Source organism: Typha angustifolia, chromosome 10 (assembly GCF_048772165.1).
Source record: "Typha angustifolia cultivar Huaian chromosome 10, ASM4877216v1, whole genome shotgun sequence".
Taxonomy (NCBI): Eukaryota; Viridiplantae; Streptophyta; class Magnoliopsida; order Poales; family Typhaceae; genus Typha; species Typha angustifolia.
The window spans coordinates 10962262-10981628 of record NC_133248.1 but is presented as its reverse complement, the minus strand read 5'-3'; the positions used below and the strand labels follow the sequence as shown (position 1 = coordinate 10981628).

At 36.7% G+C, this 19367-nt stretch overlaps 3 protein-coding genes across 4 annotated transcripts; 2 read left to right on the top strand and 1 right to left on the bottom strand.

Annotated features, from left to right (window-relative positions):
* The first annotated feature begins 251 nt into the window (after positions 1-251).
* On the top strand, positions 252-3154 carry LOC140769172 (uncharacterized). The gene is made up of 2 exons (XM_073109775.1): positions 252-678; positions 2489-3154. Exons 1-2 carry the CDS (start codon positions 305-307, stop codon positions 2976-2978), a joined length of 864 nt encoding a protein of 287 aa, XP_072965876.1. The 5' UTR covers positions 252-304; the 3' UTR covers positions 2979-3154.
* Positions 3155-6517: 3363 nt separating this feature from the next.
* Positions 6518-10329, top strand: LOC140767995 (aluminum-activated malate transporter 9-like). Its single transcript, XM_073108064.1, has 6 exons — positions 6518-6927; positions 7021-7161; positions 7377-7646; positions 7747-7886; positions 7965-8111; positions 9584-10329. Exons 1-6 carry the CDS (start codon positions 6627-6629, stop codon positions 10193-10195), a joined length of 1611 nt encoding a protein of 536 aa, XP_072964165.1. The 5' UTR covers positions 6518-6626; the 3' UTR covers positions 10196-10329.
* A 436-nt stretch (positions 10330-10765) lies between these two features.
* Positions 10766-19271, bottom strand: LOC140768438 (GDT1-like protein 1, chloroplastic). Of its 2 annotated transcripts, none has more exons than XM_073108704.1 (13): positions 19084-19271; positions 17906-17996; positions 17051-17320; positions 15819-15872; positions 14397-14458; positions 13924-13992; positions 13755-13806; positions 13471-13545; positions 12954-13083; positions 12786-12856; positions 11985-12032; positions 11337-11449; positions 10766-11092 (listed from the first exon to the last, which is right to left on the bottom strand). In XM_073108704.1, the coding sequence occupies exons 1-12, from the start codon at positions 19197-19199 to the stop codon at positions 11378-11380; spliced, it is 1110 nt and encodes a 369-aa protein (XP_072964805.1). In that variant the 5' UTR covers positions 19200-19271; the 3' UTR covers positions 10766-11092; positions 11337-11377. The 2 variants fall into 2 exon arrangements, with proteins under 2 accessions (XP_072964805.1, XP_072964806.1); XM_073108705.1 differs by having other exon boundaries at positions 17062-17320.
* Between the last annotated feature and the right edge of the window lie 96 nt (positions 19272-19367).

Here is a 19367-nt window from a genome sequence, read left to right as displayed (position 1 = left end):
ATAAAGAACTTTGAGTTCATCGCACTTAGAGATATGACCATTTGACATTTATAGACAATTGGGACTTGGGATGACCTAAATCTTATCCTTTAGAAATCCACCAATAAAATTGGAAAAGTAGATCCAAATCCATACAAAGAAATTCTGCAAAATAAACTGGTCAAAGGAGCCCACACAACAAAGAGGAATATCCACCTCCTGTGCTTTAAAAACCGCACCCAAACTAATAAATCTTCTCCTCTCCATCCAAACCAAATAATTATTTTGTCCCCTACCCCTCCCCCGCCCTCTTTCTCCTCTTGCGATGGCTTTCCTCCTCCCTCTCACGGAGATCGCCTCGATTCCTGGAGCGAAACCCTCAGCTTATAAGAGAAGTAGTCGCAGGGATAGGAATTCGTCGAGGGTTTGCGTAATTGGGCGCGTCAAAGATGAGGAGAAGGAGCTGGTAATTAGGGTTTCTGACCCGATCCGGGAACCTAGTCTCTCGCCTCTCTTCTCGGGTCCCCTTCTCAGGGAATCGTCATCTTCTCCTCCGTCTCCTTCTCTTAAGCAGCCGCTGCAGAAGGATGGCGGTGACGATAAGCAGAAGTATTACGTCAACATGGGGTACGCCATTAGGACGCTGAGGGAGGAGTTCCCCGACATATTTTACAAAGAACCTAGCTTTGATATCTACAGGTCCGTATTCTCCGTTGTTTCTGAAATTTTTGGCAAAAAAATTTGGTCTTTTGGATTAGCTTGTGCGCGATTTGGTCGATTGTTTGATTTTGTCTGCTTATTTGGTCCTTTTTATTTCCAGAAAGTTGTGTGAAAGGAGTAGGAAAGATAGTGACTTTTAGCTCTCCGAATAAGAAATAGATTGTTTTTCTGTGTGAATCGATATTATTATATTCCAATTTCTTCCCAGCTAATGGAAATAACCGGAGATATTCATGATACTTCGTCTGCACTTGGTTGTACATGAATGCGTGAGCTATACTGGGTACTCAGTAAATTATGGTCAACTTCAAATCTGTGTTTTCGAGAGGGATGATCAACACTGCAAATTTCGATCAAAACTTGAACCTGAGTATAGGTATGCCATTTTAGAAAGCACAACAATGGAAATGGGTAGTGAGTACTGTTAAAAGATCTATTCCCATGTTCTGATCTTTTCATTTTAGGTGCCCATTTCTTGGGTAAAATCTTCCACCTATATTTGAAAATGGAGTGGTTATCCATAAAGTTAAATAAAGAAAACTTAATTTTAGCTCTGCTTCTTGCTCAAAAGATGAAGAAAGACTCAACAGAAATCACCTGCTGGGTTGGCCCAACCAAGAAAGGCAAAAGAGTGGAGAGGCTTTGTTGTGTGTTGGAACTTTGAAGTAGCTGAGTATGATTGCACTATATGGTTGATTTATCTCTACTGCAGCCATAAATACATCAAATAGGAGACATTTGAATTACCTTGATTCCAAAAAATTAAGCCAGTAATTTGGCCACATGACTGTAAAGGTAGTAACCTGAATGATGCCAAGAACGTGGAAAGCGCTTTGAACTGTGTAGCATGCTGCAAAGAAAGCCATGAGAACTACTAATTTGAATGCATGCATCAAATTATCATCCTGATTAACCTGCAAGCCTGCTTTTGCAGCTCTTCTTGGATCCCTTTTGTTTGGAACCTCTTAATATATGGTGCCAATAGATCTCTTAACTTTACCCTTCTCAAAGAATTGTAGCACTCAGTGGAATCTAGTTCATACATAGCACTACTGGTCTAACTTTTGAGACAGATTAGTATAGAAACATTTGAGATGTTAGACTTTGCAAAAAGGAGAATACCGCTCTATCCAATGACTGTGTCACATGTCAAAATCTTGCATATGTTGTGGGTCCTAAGACATGCACTTAGTGTCCTATAATATACATTTTCCATAGTTGAATTTGCTAAGATTTCAAGTTTTTTTTTTCAATTAAAATCTGATAAGATGGCGATGGAGGTGTATAAAGTAATATAATATGTGAAGGAATAGGTATATATATAGTCCATTGGCATTATATGCTAATCCATCATTCCATTGACGTAAGGAAATTTAATTCACTTATGGAGGCTCTTTTGGCTTTCGCTTTGTGAGACTTGCTCTCCTAACCAAAATGCCATGAGGCTCACCAATTAGGCTATTCAAGAGGCACATGCATCTATTGCATATGGAAGCTCATTTGATGTCTAACTCGGAGATGCAAATATGAAAGGTTGATTGTTGACATATCTTATACAAGAAATAGTATATTTCCTATTCTTGTATGACATAATTGCACATACATTATTGCATAACATCATTTGAAATACTTGAGTTCTATCAAGTTTGAGATTGTAAATTTATATGACTACATGTGGAGATGGTTATAATGTTTTACAAGTTATGACCCAAATCCTTTTGGGTTCTTTGTCTTCATTTCTTATTATTAAACCTTTTTTTTCTAAGATGATCGCATTATTCTTTTCCAGAGATGATATTGTCTTCAAAGATCCTTTCAATACCTTTGTTGGCATTGACAATTACAAACGTATATTCTGGGCGCTGAGATTTACTGGTCGTGTTTTTTTCAAGTCTTTGTGGATTGATATTGTCAGTGTCTGGCAACCTGTGGAGAATGTCATTATGATTCGTTGGATCGTCCATGGCATCCCCAGGGTGCCCTGGGAGAAACAGGGCCGCTTCGATGGTACCTCCGAGTATAAACTAGATAAGAATGGAAAGATTTTCGAGCACCGTGTAGACAATGTTGCTCTCAATTCGCCAACCAAGTTTAGGGTTTTGCCTGTTGAGGAGTTGATCAGGTTGCTTGGCTGTCCATCAACACCAAAGCCAACTTATTTTGAGACGTCATTGTTTGTTAGCATCTCATGGATGCCGTTTTTGTTGAAATTCACATGGATAAGGTGCTATATTACGTTATATCTTATTCTTAATTTTGGATGTGCAGCAAAAGGCTAACAGAAGTTTCAGCTTACAATGTTCCTCCAATTTTGCCTCATCTTGTGATGATAGTGCATCTAATGTTAAGGAGTTGTTGACATCATAGTTGCTGTATATGTGTATAGAAAGTTGTATTGTTGTAACTTGAATGTTTTTGTCTAAACTATCAAGTTTGAAAACGGAGTATTGGTGAAGCTGGAATTTCTCACGTTACTACTCTTCGAGATTATTCTGGGCTTTTGTACATGTAATCATCGGTATCACCAATCTAATATCCAACCATTTGAGATATCCTCTGTCAGGTGCATTCTCATGTATGAACTATTTACCACCCTTGTGGCTTCGCAATAAAATGTTAGATATCTCCTGATAAATCCTAGTCTATATTTGATATCATTTGTGGTTTTTTGTCCTCCTTTTCTACTCCTGTTGAATATATATATATTGGACATGAATAAATGGACACGTCTGGGTTTTTTTTTAAACCTTCTCCTTCTAGAATCAATTTCTTTATTTAAGAGGGAAACTTTTCACTTCATTTATGCCCTGATCGAGTTACTTCTTTGGCCTTTCTGTATCCCCTTCCATCCCACCGTGAAACAATCCTGTACCCAAAATTTACCAAGGGATCATTGTAGTGGGTGGTTGGCTATGACCTGCAAATTGTCTTTAAAGCTTTGGAGGTGCAGTTTGTGGTCATAAGAAATTAGCTTCGCAATTTATGAACCATTCCTTTTTTGGGAGTACGTAGGTTGAGCCCACGAGCTACAAATGGACATCGCATTCCTTTTGCTCTCTTCTGTGAGGCATGAGAGTGACCTTGTGCTCAGTATTTGTACTCCTGATTGAAGCATATGCTCTTCTGATAATTTGAAAGCAAGCATATGAGAAAGAAGACGCAGCAGCAAACAAGCATAAGTGTTCGTTCCTTCAGCCTTCCCTGGAAAGCTCTGCCACTTTTGGATTCTATTTCGAACGTACGTCTCAGGCTTGCTTAAGCAGCACAAGTTGCCACTTATGCTGAGGTCCATCAGAACCGCAACCGCGTCGTCTTCCATTCGTGCTTGCTCTTTGCAACTTGCCATGGTGATTACAATTCTCTGCCACCTTTCCAGGAGGTGAATGCATTCAGATACTTCAACTTGGATATAGAGACGGTAGGCTCATGTACATGTACCTGCCCCAGTTAAGGTTGCTCCAGATTATTCTCTCAAAGTTGCTCTCTGTTTCCTGTTCATTGGAATCCAGCTTTTATCGGATGTGTCCAGCCGCAATAGGATTAGGCTGATGCCCTGAAGCTTGTTAATGGGCAATTAGTAATACACCTCATGCGATAAACCAGAGGAATGTGGGGGGTTTCTTAGAACCTGATACCACGAACATATTATTGTTCTGTGTAAAAGTTTCTCATAAATGTTGGCTCTGCAATATAAGAAGATGATAAATATCATGGTCCCAAGTATTGAATAACACCAGAGAAGATCTATTTATCCCAGATTATGGAATAAGAACAACCTTAAAGTAAATAATTCAGCGGATACTATGGTTATCAGCACAAAGATTCTAGTAAGACTCTTTTTATAGACAGGTGGGTGAAAACAGCAAGACTGCTGATGGCAAGTTCCTTGTCTTACCCACAAAAAATATAAGTGTTTAGAAACTTCAAAGATATTCCTAGTTTAAAATCCTTGGAATCAAATCTTCGTGAGGACTTCATTAAGGCTTAGCAGGATTAGAATCATTTACATTTCCTGTTCTATTCTCTTGGGCTTTTTCTTTTCTCTTTTCGCGATCATGTTCATATCACTGTTATTTCTAGCTTGAAGAAACAGAACTACTCTCTCTTCTGCAAGTCAGGTGCTTGTAGAAATAAGGGGGAGGCATCTGATGCCTTGACAGCCAAAAGAAAACTATTAACTAACATTAACTTCTTTTCTAAAACATTGTTAATAATGAGAATGAAAACAAGCATAAAACAAATGCAGGCAATATAGTTTTAACTACAACACAATGAATGTTTGAGAACAAAAATAGAAAAACTTAAAAGTAATGATTAGAGCATGCATATACATTGTTTATAGATGTGAAAAAGAGGGTAAAGATAGAGGAGGAAGAGTTTTATAGTAAACACTCCTTGCAACATGTGGTCCTAAGGCGTTTAACTTTAACCAGGTTAAAGCAGAAGTATTTTTCTTTGATGCTAAAGAAATATGTGTATGTCCTCACATTCTTCGTAAATCCAAAAGAGATCTAGTTTCTTGGTAGAGCAATGAAAAACACATGGTCAATAACGACTTCTTTTAATTAGTCACATCGTATAGACAATTAAAAGATCATATCCACAATATTCGATATGTAATCAACCTCTCACATTTCATAGTTTCAGAAGAAGATCTTTCAAATTTAAGTGCAGGTCCGCTATGCAGTAAAGAATCGCACACTCTGTACAATTCTTTATTGTTTCACTATAACAAATAATTGAACTCACACAAGTCTCTAATCTCTGCATGGAATGCCAGCTTCAAGTATGTCTTGCAGTGTTTACAATGCTGCAGGCCGTCACACTTGATACGTAAATTATCTTACGAAGTGAATGACATGGTGACATCTTATGAGTTAATTTAAACCAATAATACCTCCTCTCCAACCATGCATGATGCATATGTGCTGAAGTCTGTACAAACTGGAAATGATGATACTTTTGAGTTTTTTGTAAGCCAAGATTCATCTAAAGTTTTAGTAGAAAATTTAAGGAAACAAACATAAAGTGTAGCTTTATGGAACTTATGAAGCACTAGAACTCCACGGAGAATAATAATTTACATTTTTTTTTCTCACTTGTAACACCAGGAAAGCAATTCCTTCCATGTCTGGGAGTGTCGCTGCATCATGCATTAATTTGAGCTAGTTGCGAAACTTCATTCGAGGATAATTCCCTCGCCATTAAATTCCCAAGAAAAGGTCAGGCATATGGCAGAGTTTCAAAGGGACAGCCATTTATCATGGTGTTTACATTTCCATGCTGTTCTTACTGAGATGACCTTTTGCATTAACTTGACACAGAACCGATTCCTTCTACCCTTCAGCTCGAATCAAATTCAAACTTGCTACGTACACACACTCTCTCGCTCTCTGTTAGTGAGTAACCATTTCTTTTGCCTTCACTACACCTACCATGGAGTTGGATTCGTTCCTCTTGTTATTGTTTGGTCTCATCACTTGATTACTATGTGGTGACCAAATTGGACAATTTTGAGTTCAAGTCTAAGCTCCCAAAGAAATTTTTAATCCACATCGAGTGCGTGCTTCCTGCAACAAAACCGAGATTAAAATCCATGCAGAGCATAAAGCATGGCAGATTCCAATTCTCCATCAACATAGCATTATTGAGCTGAAGCATCTTACCTCATCCCATGTTTTCCCTAATCTTTTTCTATTATTGAAGAGTATCATTCTCCCTAATACATAATATTATACCCCTCTACGCCACTGTCTGTCTACTTGCACGGTTGCACCACCATCTCAACCTCCAAAACGCTTTATATACCCTCCATTCTTCCATCAATCTCTTCACTTCAGAAAAATCACTACCTCAAGTCCACTAATTTGTATTGGTTTCACTGGCCTCTTCAGTTGTTCAGGAAGCTCTACTTCTCTCTCTTGAGAATGAGTGCAAAGAGTTGCAGTGTAAGAATAAATATTGGCGTTACACCAAAAGCTGCAGTGCAAGAACCTGTGAAGAAGTCTACTGCTGATAACACTGAGAGCTCATCTCCAAGGAAATGGATATGGGATGTGTGGCAGTTTGCCAAGGAAGACACCAACAGAGTAACCTTTTCTCTCAAAGTTGGCCTTGCTTGTCTCCTAGTATCCCTTCTCATACTCTTCCGGGCCCCATACGAAATATTTGGGACCAACATCATCTGGTCCATCCTCACCGTGGCAATCATGTTTGAATACACCGTTGGTACGTTCAATCCATGCATTCCTGTAGGCACACAGTTTGTGTGCTTTGCATTATATTCCACCTATAACTTTCTAGATTGTTGATCATATATAGGTGCCACATTTAACCGTGGATTTAATCGAGCTCTTGGAAGTTTACTAGCTGGGATTTTTGCAATAGTAGTGATTCAAATAGCTATGTCCAGTGGCCACATTGCAGAGCCATATGTCATTGGGGTCAGCATCTTCCTCATTGGTATGTTTTAGTTCTCTGTTCTCCTTTAATCAAGAGTATATATTCTTTGGTTCTATCTTCTGAACTATCATTTCACCAGTTAGTGGATCCTCAGTTATAACCTTTGATTATCTCTAAGTAAAGAAAGAATCTGAGAATCGAATTGATTGGTTGATTGTCTATAAACTTGTCAAATTTTAACTTACATCTATACTGAAACCATGCTGTGCATGTAGGAGCTATAACATCCTTTATGAAGCTATGGCCATCGCTGGTCCCATACGAGTATGGCTTCAGGGTTATCCTCTTCACCTATTGCTTGATCATCGTATCAGGCTATCGCATGGGTGCTCCTATTAGGACTGCCATGGACCGCCTCTACTCAATCGCGATAGGTGGATTAGTTGCGGTCCTTGTTAACGTCCTCATTTGCCCAATATGGGCAGGAGAGCAACTGCACAAGGAGCTTGTTAAGAACTTCAACTCGGTGGCGGATGCCCTCGAAGGTTTCTCCTTGTTTTCTAATCCTTAGCATCCTTGTTCTATCCTCTACTACCATAGTAATAGCAGAATGTCTCATCTCTTCTCTTGTTCCGTTTGCAATAGAGTGTGTGAAGAAGTACGTTAGTGATGATGGATCCGACCAACCCGAGTTTTCGAAGACGGTGATGGATGACTTCCCTGATGAGCCGGCATTTCAGAAATGCAGGACAACTTTGAATTCATCAGCAAAGCTCGACTCACTGGTTCTCATCTTATCTAATACTCTTGCTATTTAAATAGAAAGGTGTTCATTACTGATGGCCATTCTGATCACTTTCTAGGCCAACTCAGCAAAATGGGAGCCACCCCATGGGAGATTTGGGCACTTCTTCTACCCATGGGCCGAGTATGTAAAGGTTGGGGCTGTGCTCCGGCATTGTGCATATGAAGTCATGGCTATGCATGGCTGCCTTCATTCAGAGATTCAGGTAACATATAGTACTAATCAGTATTCAGCTTATCAATTGATGTCAATCAGCAGTATCTTAGTATTACGCCACAATGAAAAGTTACTTGAAAGATGAGTTGATCTTGATACAACTTATTTAGCTGATAAACATAAGGACACATGGTCAAGTACACCACAATAGAGATGTTCTCAGTAATCATAATTTCAGAAGAGAAGCCCAATCAGCACACATGGTCAAGAAATACTGGCAGGCAAGGGGAATTCAGTTCTGAACCTCTATCTTAGTGGAAGATGTCTTAAGAATGCTTCTCTGTTTGAGAATAGAATCAGATGCTCCTAGTTGGTTTTGAAGATGATCCAAGTGATAATTTTTTCCGTATCAATTTTTCTGGAACTCCCAAAGCTGATCCAGTTCATTCCATTCTTAGATTAGGTGTTGTCCAATCAAAACCCAAGCTATGTCCTAACCTTTTCTCCCTTTTGTTTACCTGTTCTTTTTTCAATTCCTAATGAGCTTTTATATACCAAAAACATAATTTCTCATAAGGTGTGATATAGCTCTTCTATAAGTTGAGGAATGTAAAAGGGCCCATTTAATGAATTGGTTAATAGTTTTTAAGGAACAAGTTGGAGTTCCTAGTAGCAAACTGCACCAGGAGAGATTTGAAAAAAAAAATGATCCATGGAATGTTTAACATACTCTATTATTCTAACTTCTAAGATATCTTTTTAAATCAAACTATGTAGTATAATGTTTCATAAATTAACACTGAAACAACTACTAAAAACAATAGATAGCTGACTTTCACCATATACTTTACTTCCTTAGCAAACAGACAAAAGGTACTGTTCTCCTAAAGAATACTGAGTGGAAAAAAGAACTAACCTTATCAAAAGCAGATGCCATGCAAACACTCCACGCCAATGATAAAGAAATCCCACATATCAGTAGAGCTCTGAATTATATAAAATGTGTTGAGTACTTCAATATATACAATGGCTTAAACATCATATGTCAAAAAAAAGGGAGCCTGTAGAGTGTAGATGAACTATGATAGGGCCATATAGTCAGCATACAGCACAGAGATCATGAAAATAATTGGACGAAAACAAATACACCAGCTTAGATTCTAACAGCTAAATTAGACTACTTTAACTTAGGAAAAGACAACCAAAATGAGTTAAGCTTCGACTCCATAGGAAGGTCAACTTATGAAGAGAAACAATTATTTTAATTAAACATATATCAGAAGCAGATTGATACACTTAAAATTCGGGGACAACTCACAGACACATCATGCCTGAATGACAAATCTTTTGCAGTTCCAGTTGATTTGTAATTGAACTCCTTTCTGAAAATAAGTACTATTTCAAACTGTTGTACAACGATACTACCTTTTAGCAACCATGATGAAGAAAAGGATCAAGCTGGGTTATCAATCTTTGTTCACATATCAATTTATGTATAACACTAGTTTCTTTCTTTTGTAGGCACCATATAATTTAAGATGTGCATTCCAGTCAGAGATCCTAGATGCCACAAACCAAGCTGCAGAGCTATTGCGCAGTTTGGGGAAAGACATAAATAATATGAATTGGAGCCTTCAGACAAGTCTTCTGAAGCATGTTCATAGCTCAACCGAGCGCCTCCAACACTCCATAGACTTGCACTCCTACCTTCTCACCTCAAGCCATGACCATTATGACCATTCAACCAAATTACAAACTAAATCCTCCAAGACCATCTCTTTTAACATCAAGGACTTCTCCAATCACTTAATGGAGGGAGAAAGTGGAAAGGCTGAGACTACCAATACACAATCTGCAGTGGCAGTGCAAGGTGAGTCTTATCATGAGGCCATGAGGAAGCAACAGAGGAGGCTCCATTCATGGCCTTCAAGGGAGGTGGATGACTTTGAAGAAGATGGAAAGGTTGCCACTGACTTGATCCCAAGGATGCACGCACTTGAAAGCACCACAGCATTGTCATTAGCCACCTTCACCTCACTGCTCATCGAATTTGTTGCTAGGCTTGATCACTTGGTTGAAGCTGTCGACAAGCTTGCTCAGATGGCCAAATTCAAACAAGAGTGTACAATCTAAAATAGAATCTTAAAAACGAATGGCGCACCTACAAATGTAACGTGTACTATGTAATCATACTCCATACTTTTTACCAAGAGCATCCAAAGCTTTTGGAGAACTATATGTTGATCCTTATTTTTTCTCTTGGATATCTCAAGTTTCAGAATAAAAAATAAATTAAAAAAAAAAAGCCACCGAGTATAATGCCGAAACTCGCCTAAGAAAAATGTCCAGTAATCAACAGCTTCTTTGGCTGGCTACGGAGTAGAATGCTCAGCTCTAAAAGCTTAAACCGATAGAGAACGACAATTAATCCTAAGGTTAGTGCTAGGGGTTTGGATCGGCAGAAGCCGTGGGAAGGAGATAGTCCTCGAGATGCTTAATTTTTCTTTGGAGAAGAGGTAACTTCTCTATCTCTAATCTCTCTATATATTCTTAATATCATTATTTTAATTTGTTGATTTCCTTAATATTTTCAAAGAGGGATTTCTCTTTTCACACCCTACATTAAGTATTTATTTCGTCATACACCCCATCTTTTCCTTTTATTTTTTAATTTGACCCTTATTCTTTGATTAAATTGTAAAAAGCACCATATTTGGCGTGGTTTCTGAAAAATCTATTAAAAGACAAAGGCGTAAAAAGCACATTATGTGGAGCGTAAAATGAGAAAATTCCTTTAAAAGGAGAGAGAAGAAGAAGAAGAAATAATCACAAATAGGAACAAAAACAAGAAAGAGAAGAATGTGTACATCTCTCTGTTACTCCTCTACAATTTAATGCATTTGCCCCCATATCCATGGGGCAAAAGAAATTGCCCTCCAATTCTTTTGTTGCTTCCTTCGTCTCTCACCCTGAATGCATATTTGCCCATGCCTGCACTTGAAGTACTGCTCAGCCACAACTCCATGCTGTCTGCATGAGGTAGCCAAGAGTATGCTAAGATATAAAGCACACAAATATTACTACACACACCTTTCATATTTCATATAAAAGCATTCGATTGATATGTAGTTATGGAGAAAAGCATTCAATTGAAGTGGTAGCTTTTGCATCATTAGTAGCATAAGATGTAATAGGTGCAGTAGAAATACAAGATCAGTCTACATGACTTTGGATATTACCCTGTTGTGTGAGACTTATTTTGTTCTTTGCTTACCTGTTACATGAGTTCCGATTGAACTATAGTTGAAACTCCAGCTAATTCACTATCTCTATTAGTGTTACTGCAGCAAATACTAAAAAGAGGGACCCTCCAATGTATGCAATAACCTGCATTAAGAGATAATGTGTTGGTAAAAGCTATCTGCAGAACCACAAATATAAAAAGCTTAAAGGGAGATTGTGCAACGTTCCTGGACTCGCAATAAAACTGCTGAAACATGTTATAAAATCATCATATCAGAGCAAGTGATATCAAGACACATAATGAAGATAATCTTATTAGAATAAAGAATATTATTGTTTAACTAGTCATTTACGTGGCAAAAATCCATCTGGTTCCTACTTATATTTGATTACTTCATCAGAGATCAGATTAATTTCTACACATCTCTTTCTTGATATTTCTGTTTAAGTTAAAAGCTTAGATTTTCATCTCAGAGAATCACTCAACATATGTCCATTAAAGAGATAATTTTCTCCTAACTTCCAGAGGTTGATTTTTATAAATTAAAAAACTAGCATTATTTCCTTACATTTTCATTTAAAATATGTAATGCAGCCAAAAAATAATCACTTTGTAGCTTAAGTGATAACAAGTGCTACCAGCTTTGATAAATAGGAAGATCAGAGATTGAATATGTACCTTCTCAGAAAGAAATGTCCCAAGCAAAGAACCCCCAACAACTGCAAGCTGCAAATTTTGGAAATACATTACATTTGGCCACCTAAAACCTATAAACAGTCAAGTTGCAAGGCCTGAATAGTTGCTGGTTATGAGAGGAACTACGACCTTTGAACTAGGTCCACCAATTTGCAACCAGTCCTATAAAGTTTATAACACTTCTCTTGGCATATACTTGCCTTGTCTAGGAATTTGGCACACCAAGAGAGGTTGACCTCCTAACCAGTTGGAATCAGTCACACCAGTAGAGACTTTAATTTTTGGCTATACACAGATGATGATAACAGGTTTGATGATGGACTCATATCGTGTGTGTCTAGGAGGCAAGGATGGGAAGGTTCTATAGTCAAAAACAAAGCAAGTGGGTACACAGTACAATCTTTTGATTGGTTGTGCAAGTTTTTAAGTAGGAATGCATAAAAGCAGAAATAACTGGAAATTACAGAACTTTAGAAAGTAAAAGTGAATGAAACTTTTCTGCAACTGACTGGCAAAATGTGAACTATGGAAATCAATGAATACTTGATGGAACATCTCAGAGAGTGAGTTTGCATGGCTAGATAGTGTTCACAACAAATGGCTGCAAGCTTTCATGCAAATTGTTATATACTGGCTATATAGTTTTCACAACAAATAGTTGCAATTTTTCATGAGAATTTCTTATATATTCTCAAGAGAACAATAAATGTTATGTATAATATTTAAGCTTCAAATTATAACATAAAAATATGTTAATTACGACTGTAACATTCCACATCTTACCAATGTAGCAACAGCATGCCCAGCAAGTGCTCCCCCAATGACTCCAAGAGGTGAGGAAGCTGCAGCAAGTGCTGTAAAAGAAAGAAAGAAAAAAAAATGTGCCAATTAATGCTTGGAATCATAAATACTTGATCCTACATGCTAATAAGTCAAATTAGGGGGCCACACCTATTGTGGAGAAAAAAGACTTATCGCCCCATTCAGCAACAAATACCAAAAGGAATGTGCTGAGCGCTGTACTTGCAGCAGCCATGATTCCAGCTCCATTTCCCGATAACTCTGAAATTGCTAGTTCTGCCTGGCAATATTTGAGATGGAAGCACATACTTCATTAGAATCTTCACTAAGAACAGAAAGTCTCAGAGTCAAATAAATGTTGAATTACCAAAACAAGCATTACTGACTGCTATGACTGCAACTGACATGTGGGTTCTATACAGCCAACGGTGTACCTTTATAACTAATATTGGTAACAGTTAAAGATCGTACATGTATTGTCAGCCATTTGTTATCCTAACTAAAATCATCTGCTGTTGGAATCAACAATTTCTTCTAATTCATTGAATAAGTTAATAACAGGAATCACAAAACAGATAATACTAAATAATATTAAGTTAGTCAGATATTTTAACATCAAAACGTAAAGTTTTGCCAGAATGTAATTTGGTGCTCCCAAAGATTTTACCTCCTCTTGTTCTTCCTTTATCTTCTGTTCTTCACCTGAAGCAGCTTCAAGTAATGTAGTGACACCAAAGTAAACCTAAATTCAGTTTACATCAATCAGAAGATGTGATCATGTGATTTGTAAACTGTGCACTTATGTTAAATGCAGGAATAGACACAAAAAAGTGGGGAATGAAGATAATTACAAATATGGTATCATTCCAACACCCATGTTTTATTCCTTTCCCCTACTTCTTACATAGTGTGCGGATGTGTTTAGCAAAGCAGTTGGATGTTAGTATGTACCAGGAGGCAGACAGCTGCAAAGTCATCCACTGGAAAATCTGCATCACCCAACCTACATCCATATAGCACTTGAAATATATAAAAATGGAAAGATGAAAGAAATCTAAATTCTAGACAGAATTAGGATACATAAGCATTAAATAGTCAAAATAACAAGACCAGCAATTACCTAAATGGAACGATGCCATCAACATAGTGAAATGCTCGGCCTAGAACCACAGACACGACAGACATTGCCCTGGTAGTCACTCTAATTTCAGTTCCAGATATTCTTATAATATCTTAGTAGTGATAAGGTAGAAACTTGATGTGCATCTTAGAGTTGGTTTTAGATGCCAAAGTACTTTTACAGGGAATGGGTTCTTTTCAAAAGAAATCTACAGAAATTTATCATAAAGCCAAAATAATATGCCCAGCATCAGTGTCCGAATGACAGATATATGTAAAATTCAACTTGCAGCTCATTATCCATATTCATGGAGGGACAGAGTAGTATGTATCATGATCACTCTTCATCAGTTTTCTGCAATCAAACATTAGTTTAACTCATGGAAAGTATTTATTAATTGGGAAAAATATAATTCAAAGGAGAATCTTGTCTTTGTCATTTTCTCTAAATTTTCCATCCAGTTAAGTACTTACGCAAGAGCTCCAAAAGTGCCGAGAAAAACAATAGCTCCAGAATTTCTGGCTGCTAAAAGTGCCTATTCAAGAAACATACAACTGTAGCACCGATCAGTGCATAAAATTAAACAGTTACACAAAAGTCAACTATACAATGAAAAGGAAAAGAATATCAAAAGTAGTAAAGCAAAAAGTATTACTTAAAAATTAATTAGACAAATTCGTTGTTCTCTGAAAACATAGTGTCTGATTTTCTTTCCTTATTTTTAAAAAATTTCACAGGTAATAAGGCCTAGTTCAGAAAATTAACCTACTGTGATTGACCAGTATCCAGTGTCTGCACCTACAATCTGTTTCTCACAATGGAAAAGGCTTTCTATGTTTAAGGTATTACAATAACTTCCATCTTAAATGAAATGAAAGAATTAACCAAGCTTCTCAGCCATTTTCCAAATGGTCACCTGTTAAGCTAAGACAGGGGAACTTGGTTCCAATGTAAACCCATATTAAGATTCTGTTGGTAACCTAACAGCAAGTTTAAGCAGTAATAATTTAGTAGTTGAAGATTTGTTTTTTCTGCAAAAAAGTGGTCTATGGAGTATGGAGTTATGGATAATGGATACACTTAGGGGTGAAAATGGGTCGGATTAACTCCGACCCGACCCGCTATCCGACCCAACTCGGATCGGATTCGGATAAAAAAATTCTATCCGACTCGGATTCGGATTCGGATACGAATAGAATTTTTGAAAAAAATTCGGATACGGATTCGGATACGGGTCGGATAAATTTTTCGGATTCGGATATGGATATCGGATATCCGTTTATCCGCATATTTTTTTAAATGATTTACAGTTTTTAGTTTGCTTATTTAAATAGTAAGTATTAATATTATTACTAATAATGCGTTATATATTATTTATATAGATTAATTTCTCTAATTTTATATATTTGACATATAAAAAAAAATTTGTTGTAAAACTCTTAGTAATTTTGTGTTAATTATATTTAAATAAAATATTATAATTATTTTAAATTTAATTAATATCCGTTTAAGATTCGATCCTTTATCCGAAAATTATCCGTATCCGTTTAATTAGGATATGGTTTTAAATTTTACTATCCGTCTAATATCCGTATCCGAATCCGTATCCGAACTAAAAATACGGATCCGGATATGGGTTGAGCACTATCCGATCCGTATCCGATCCGTTTTCACCCCTAGATACACTACAATTCTGTTACTTTTCTTCTAAACACTACTTTGGGACCTTTTTAGTAGAATTATGATCTATTACTATTTCGTTGATTTAGAAACTTTGCATCAAAGCATCTACATAGAACCAGACAGATATATGAGCAGAAAAAGAGTACCTTAATGGCTTCATCTAATAGGTACTATAACTATTAATCTCAACAAATACAAAGATTCATCCTTACAGCAATGAAAAATGTTTTGTCCCCCAACTCAGAGAAGAAGATCAGCAAAAAGGCCTGCAAAATTGAATTGATAGAACAGACGGACTTAGAAAAAGCTGAGCTTGATCAAAGCGTTAATCACCAAAAAGGAAAATAGACCAGGTTGAAGCACAGTTACATGTTCATGTTTTAACTGATTAAAACTTAATAATCAATTAGAAAAACTTTCTTATAAATAGACAAGAGGAAAGCAAAATTAAGGCTTATATCATTTTTAAGGGATCAAACAGGAACTGGCAGCGTAAATTAGAAAAAGGATCATAAAGGTTCATCTATATACAGCAAGAGAACGAATTTGCAGAAAGTTAAAAGAAAGAAAAGAGAAGTGAAGGATATGTCTTTTATCTTCTCTACATTTTGATAGGAATCTTACATATGTTAACTAGTGCATGGGCAACGGATCAACATCAAGAAATTTCACTTTTCCCTGTTTGAAATTATAGTATTTATTTATTTAGTTAATATTATGAGTAATAACCTTAACGTACAGATCCCTAAAATAGTGTTCATTTCTACTGGCATTATATATAAAGTTAGATACTTGTTCCAAGTTTTAAAGCTCAGTTCAGTTTACAGAAGTTACCAGAATACCAGGGTAAATTATATAATGTCTGGTAGTTGCAAGGCTTCTACTGCATTGGTGAAGCACCTTAGTGTAAGTGATGGTTCTTTTGATTACTATATGAAGCTCCGGAATTAGCATATTGAAGTGATAAATCAATGCTTTGGCTTATAACTATTATTTCTTTGCTTAGAATTAACAAACTGTGTGGTATAAACATCAAGAGAAGGGCCTCTTCATTACTCAACTTAGTCTATAATGTCTATCCATTTACTATCGAGCTACCTGAGTAACTTGGTCTATAATGTTTATCCGTTTAACTATCTAGCTACTTGCTTCTCTCTCTGTGTAACGCTGCCCAATGAGAAAACCCTGTCCTACTTATTAAGACTTTACTGTAAATTCATCATTAGTATAATTTAAACATAAACGTATTTACTTTCTATTTGTTTTTCCTGCATATCAAAAAAGTAAGTTATTTTATTGTTTGACAATAATTGCTTACCATGGGTAAAATCAAAAGAAAAGTACAGAATAGAAGAAAGATAATTTGTTCATATAGAGGATCGAGAGTCTTATGGAAAATATATATAAATGTTGCCATAAGAAGTTAAAAGGAAGTTCTCCTAACTGAAGCAAAACCTGTACTAATATCACCAAGATCCCCAATAAAAGATATTGGTTGAGCTCCAGTGAATTCCGAGCCTGCATTTGCTGCTTGAGATCCTTGAAAAATAAGCAGTCCTGTGAGGACTGTGAACTTGTAAATATCAGAGAGTAGAATTTCATTCCCCTTGACAGATCCAGATGGGCCTGTATTTGGAAAACTGATATCATTATGAAGGCTATCTTCCAAAGAGTGACCATTGTCCATCAACCCAAGAGTTCTCTTGCTGTGTTCCTACAGCCAAATTTAAAAAAAATAATAATAATAAAACAAGATAACATCAGTCAATCAATCATTACCTTGAGATGAAAGTAGACTAAAGAAACTGCAGAGGACTATCAACTAAGAAATCTTCATAAGCTATTAATTCAAGAAAGATCATATAATGATCAAAATTGTGCATCAAGGTGGGCATTAGATGAGCAGATAAAAAGTGGAAACAGATATATCTGCACAAATTATACAAATCTGTGCCCACAAAAAAAAAAGGAAAAAAAGAAAAAGAAAAGAAGAGCCTGCTAAAGGAACTTGGTAGAAGCATTAAATCTATGAAAATCCAGTCATGATGCTCCAAAAAGATAAGGTCATGACTAATATTGAATGACCATGGTACTTCAAAGGTAAAAAATCTCACTGGCTAAAAAATCATTTGGCCATATAACACAAACCAGTCATGATACTCCAAAAAGATAAGGTCATGACTAATAATATTGAATGACAATGGACTTCAAAGGTAGAAAATCTCACTGGCTAAAAAATCATTTGGCCATATAACACAAACCAGTGACAATTAAATTGCTCGAGGAAACAGTAAATTACCATCCAATGAGAACTAAATGAAAGTGGTTGCAAATAATGTCGCCTCAAGATTTTAGCCACATGTCTGAACCTAAAAGATTGATTCAAGCATCTGCATAACATGTGAAATGAAGTTTCATCATTATGAGAATATACTCAACTAGATAGTGTGGTAAATAATTGGTACAAATTTCATAGCTAATTGGAAACTAATACTCGTCACATGAACAGAAGATAATAAGCCTCGAATTTTTGAAATAAGTTAATTTAGCCTTACAAGCAACAAATATCAGATAAAAATTCAAAACACTTCCCAGAAAAGAAACTTCACCTAAAGGACTCGTGATTAAACTTCCTGTCTAAGTTCAGAAAGATCATTTTCTTTCTCTAGATATGTAACAATAGAGTAATGTTAGAAAATTCAACAAAGTAAATCGACTTCGAAAGCCCGAAGAAAGGCAATGTATGATCCAAATGATGGTATCCTTCCCATTTATTCTGAAAATCCCAATAAAATCGTTATTTCCTTCTAAGGGTTCTAAATTGCACCCTGATTTCCACAACACAGGTCCAAGAAATTTTCTATTAAGTTAAACCTAGGGTTACTTATATCTTGACCCCCTCCTAACTAACCTCTCTATATCACTTTCAACCCCTAACAAATTAATTAGATAGATACACTTCTAACAACTTAAATGCATCACTAAGCCCCTTCCATCAATATTTCATTAGAAATTCCGATAGAAATAGTCTTACAAAAATAACTAACTTAATAGATGAGCAAAGATACTCATGTCTTCCTTCCATATCCCTCTATCTTCTCTTGTAAGTAGTCTTCATGTCAACTTCTCTAATGTCAAACTATCAACCGATATTCTCTAATACCTTCGAAGTTCAATTCTAACAAAGAAAGAGAGCACTTTTATCCATCTAATTAGGTAGTCAATTTTTTAATATTTTTTCTATCACAATTTCTAATGCTCTTAATTTATCTAATTCAGGGTGCGGGCGCATGTGTCCACTTTTTTACCTATGGGGTGAAAGTAACAAGGAAGGGTCAAAATGTAAGTAATCCTTAAATTTATTAAGAACACAGGAAAAGCAATTGAAACAAAAGAACCCCAAATCAAACTCCCGGAGTCCAAGGAAGGCTTGCGTTAGAAACAACGAGGAGGCAAAGGTGAGAGAGAGACCGTAACCTGAGCGAATTCGTATCAGAGGGAGGAGGAAAGATGGCAGATTTCACCCGGTTCTTTGGGAAGACAGAACGGAAACCGGCTTCCATCGAACCATTGCAGATATTTAATGCCGACATCTCTCTCTCTCTCTCTCTCTCTCTCTCTCTCGTCTTTCTCCAATGGAGAGGTCGCTTCCGTAGGGAACCAAAGAAGATAAGAAAGAGGAAAAGAGAGGAGTGGGGTTTTGTGGCGCGTGGGACTTGGGTTTCTTTGATCACCGTGGGCACGGCATTGCGCCACGTCGC

What these genes read in the sequence shown, in the direction of transcription:
- LOC140769172 (XM_073109775.1), top strand. Translation starts at nt 305, where the DNA reads ATGGCTTTCCTCCTCCCTCTCACGGAGATCGCCTCGATTCCTGGAGCG. An exon ending in CCTAGCTTTGATATCTACAG is followed by an intron (nt 679 to 2,488) that starts GTCCGTATTCTC and finishes ATTCTTTTCCAG; the next exon opens with AGATGATATTGTCTTCAAAG.
- LOC140767995 (XM_073108064.1), top strand. Translation starts at nt 6,627, where the DNA reads ATGAGTGCAAAGAGTTGCAGTGTAAGAATAAATATTGGCGTTACACCA. An exon ending in GGTGGCGGATGCCCTCGAAG is followed by an intron (nt 7,647 to 7,746) that starts GTTTCTCCTTGT and finishes CGTTTGCAATAG; the next exon opens with AGTGTGTGAAGAAGTACGTT. An exon ending in GCCTTCATTCAGAGATTCAG is followed by an intron (nt 8,112 to 9,583) that starts GTAACATATAGT and finishes TTTCTTTTGTAG; the next exon opens with GCACCATATAATTTAAGATG.
- LOC140768438 (XM_073108704.1), bottom strand. Translation starts at nt 19,199, where the DNA reads ATGTCGGCATTAAATATCTGCAATGGTTCGATGGAAGCCGGTTTCCGT. An exon ending in GATGGCATCGTTCCATTTAG is followed by an intron (nt 13,807 to 13,923) that starts GTAATTGCTGGT and finishes ATATGGATGTAG; the next exon opens with GTTGGGTGATGCAGATTTTC. An exon ending in TTGCAGCTGTCTGCCTCCTG is followed by an intron (nt 13,546 to 13,754) that starts GTACATACTAAC and finishes AACTGAATTTAG; the next exon opens with GTTTACTTTGGTGTCACTAC.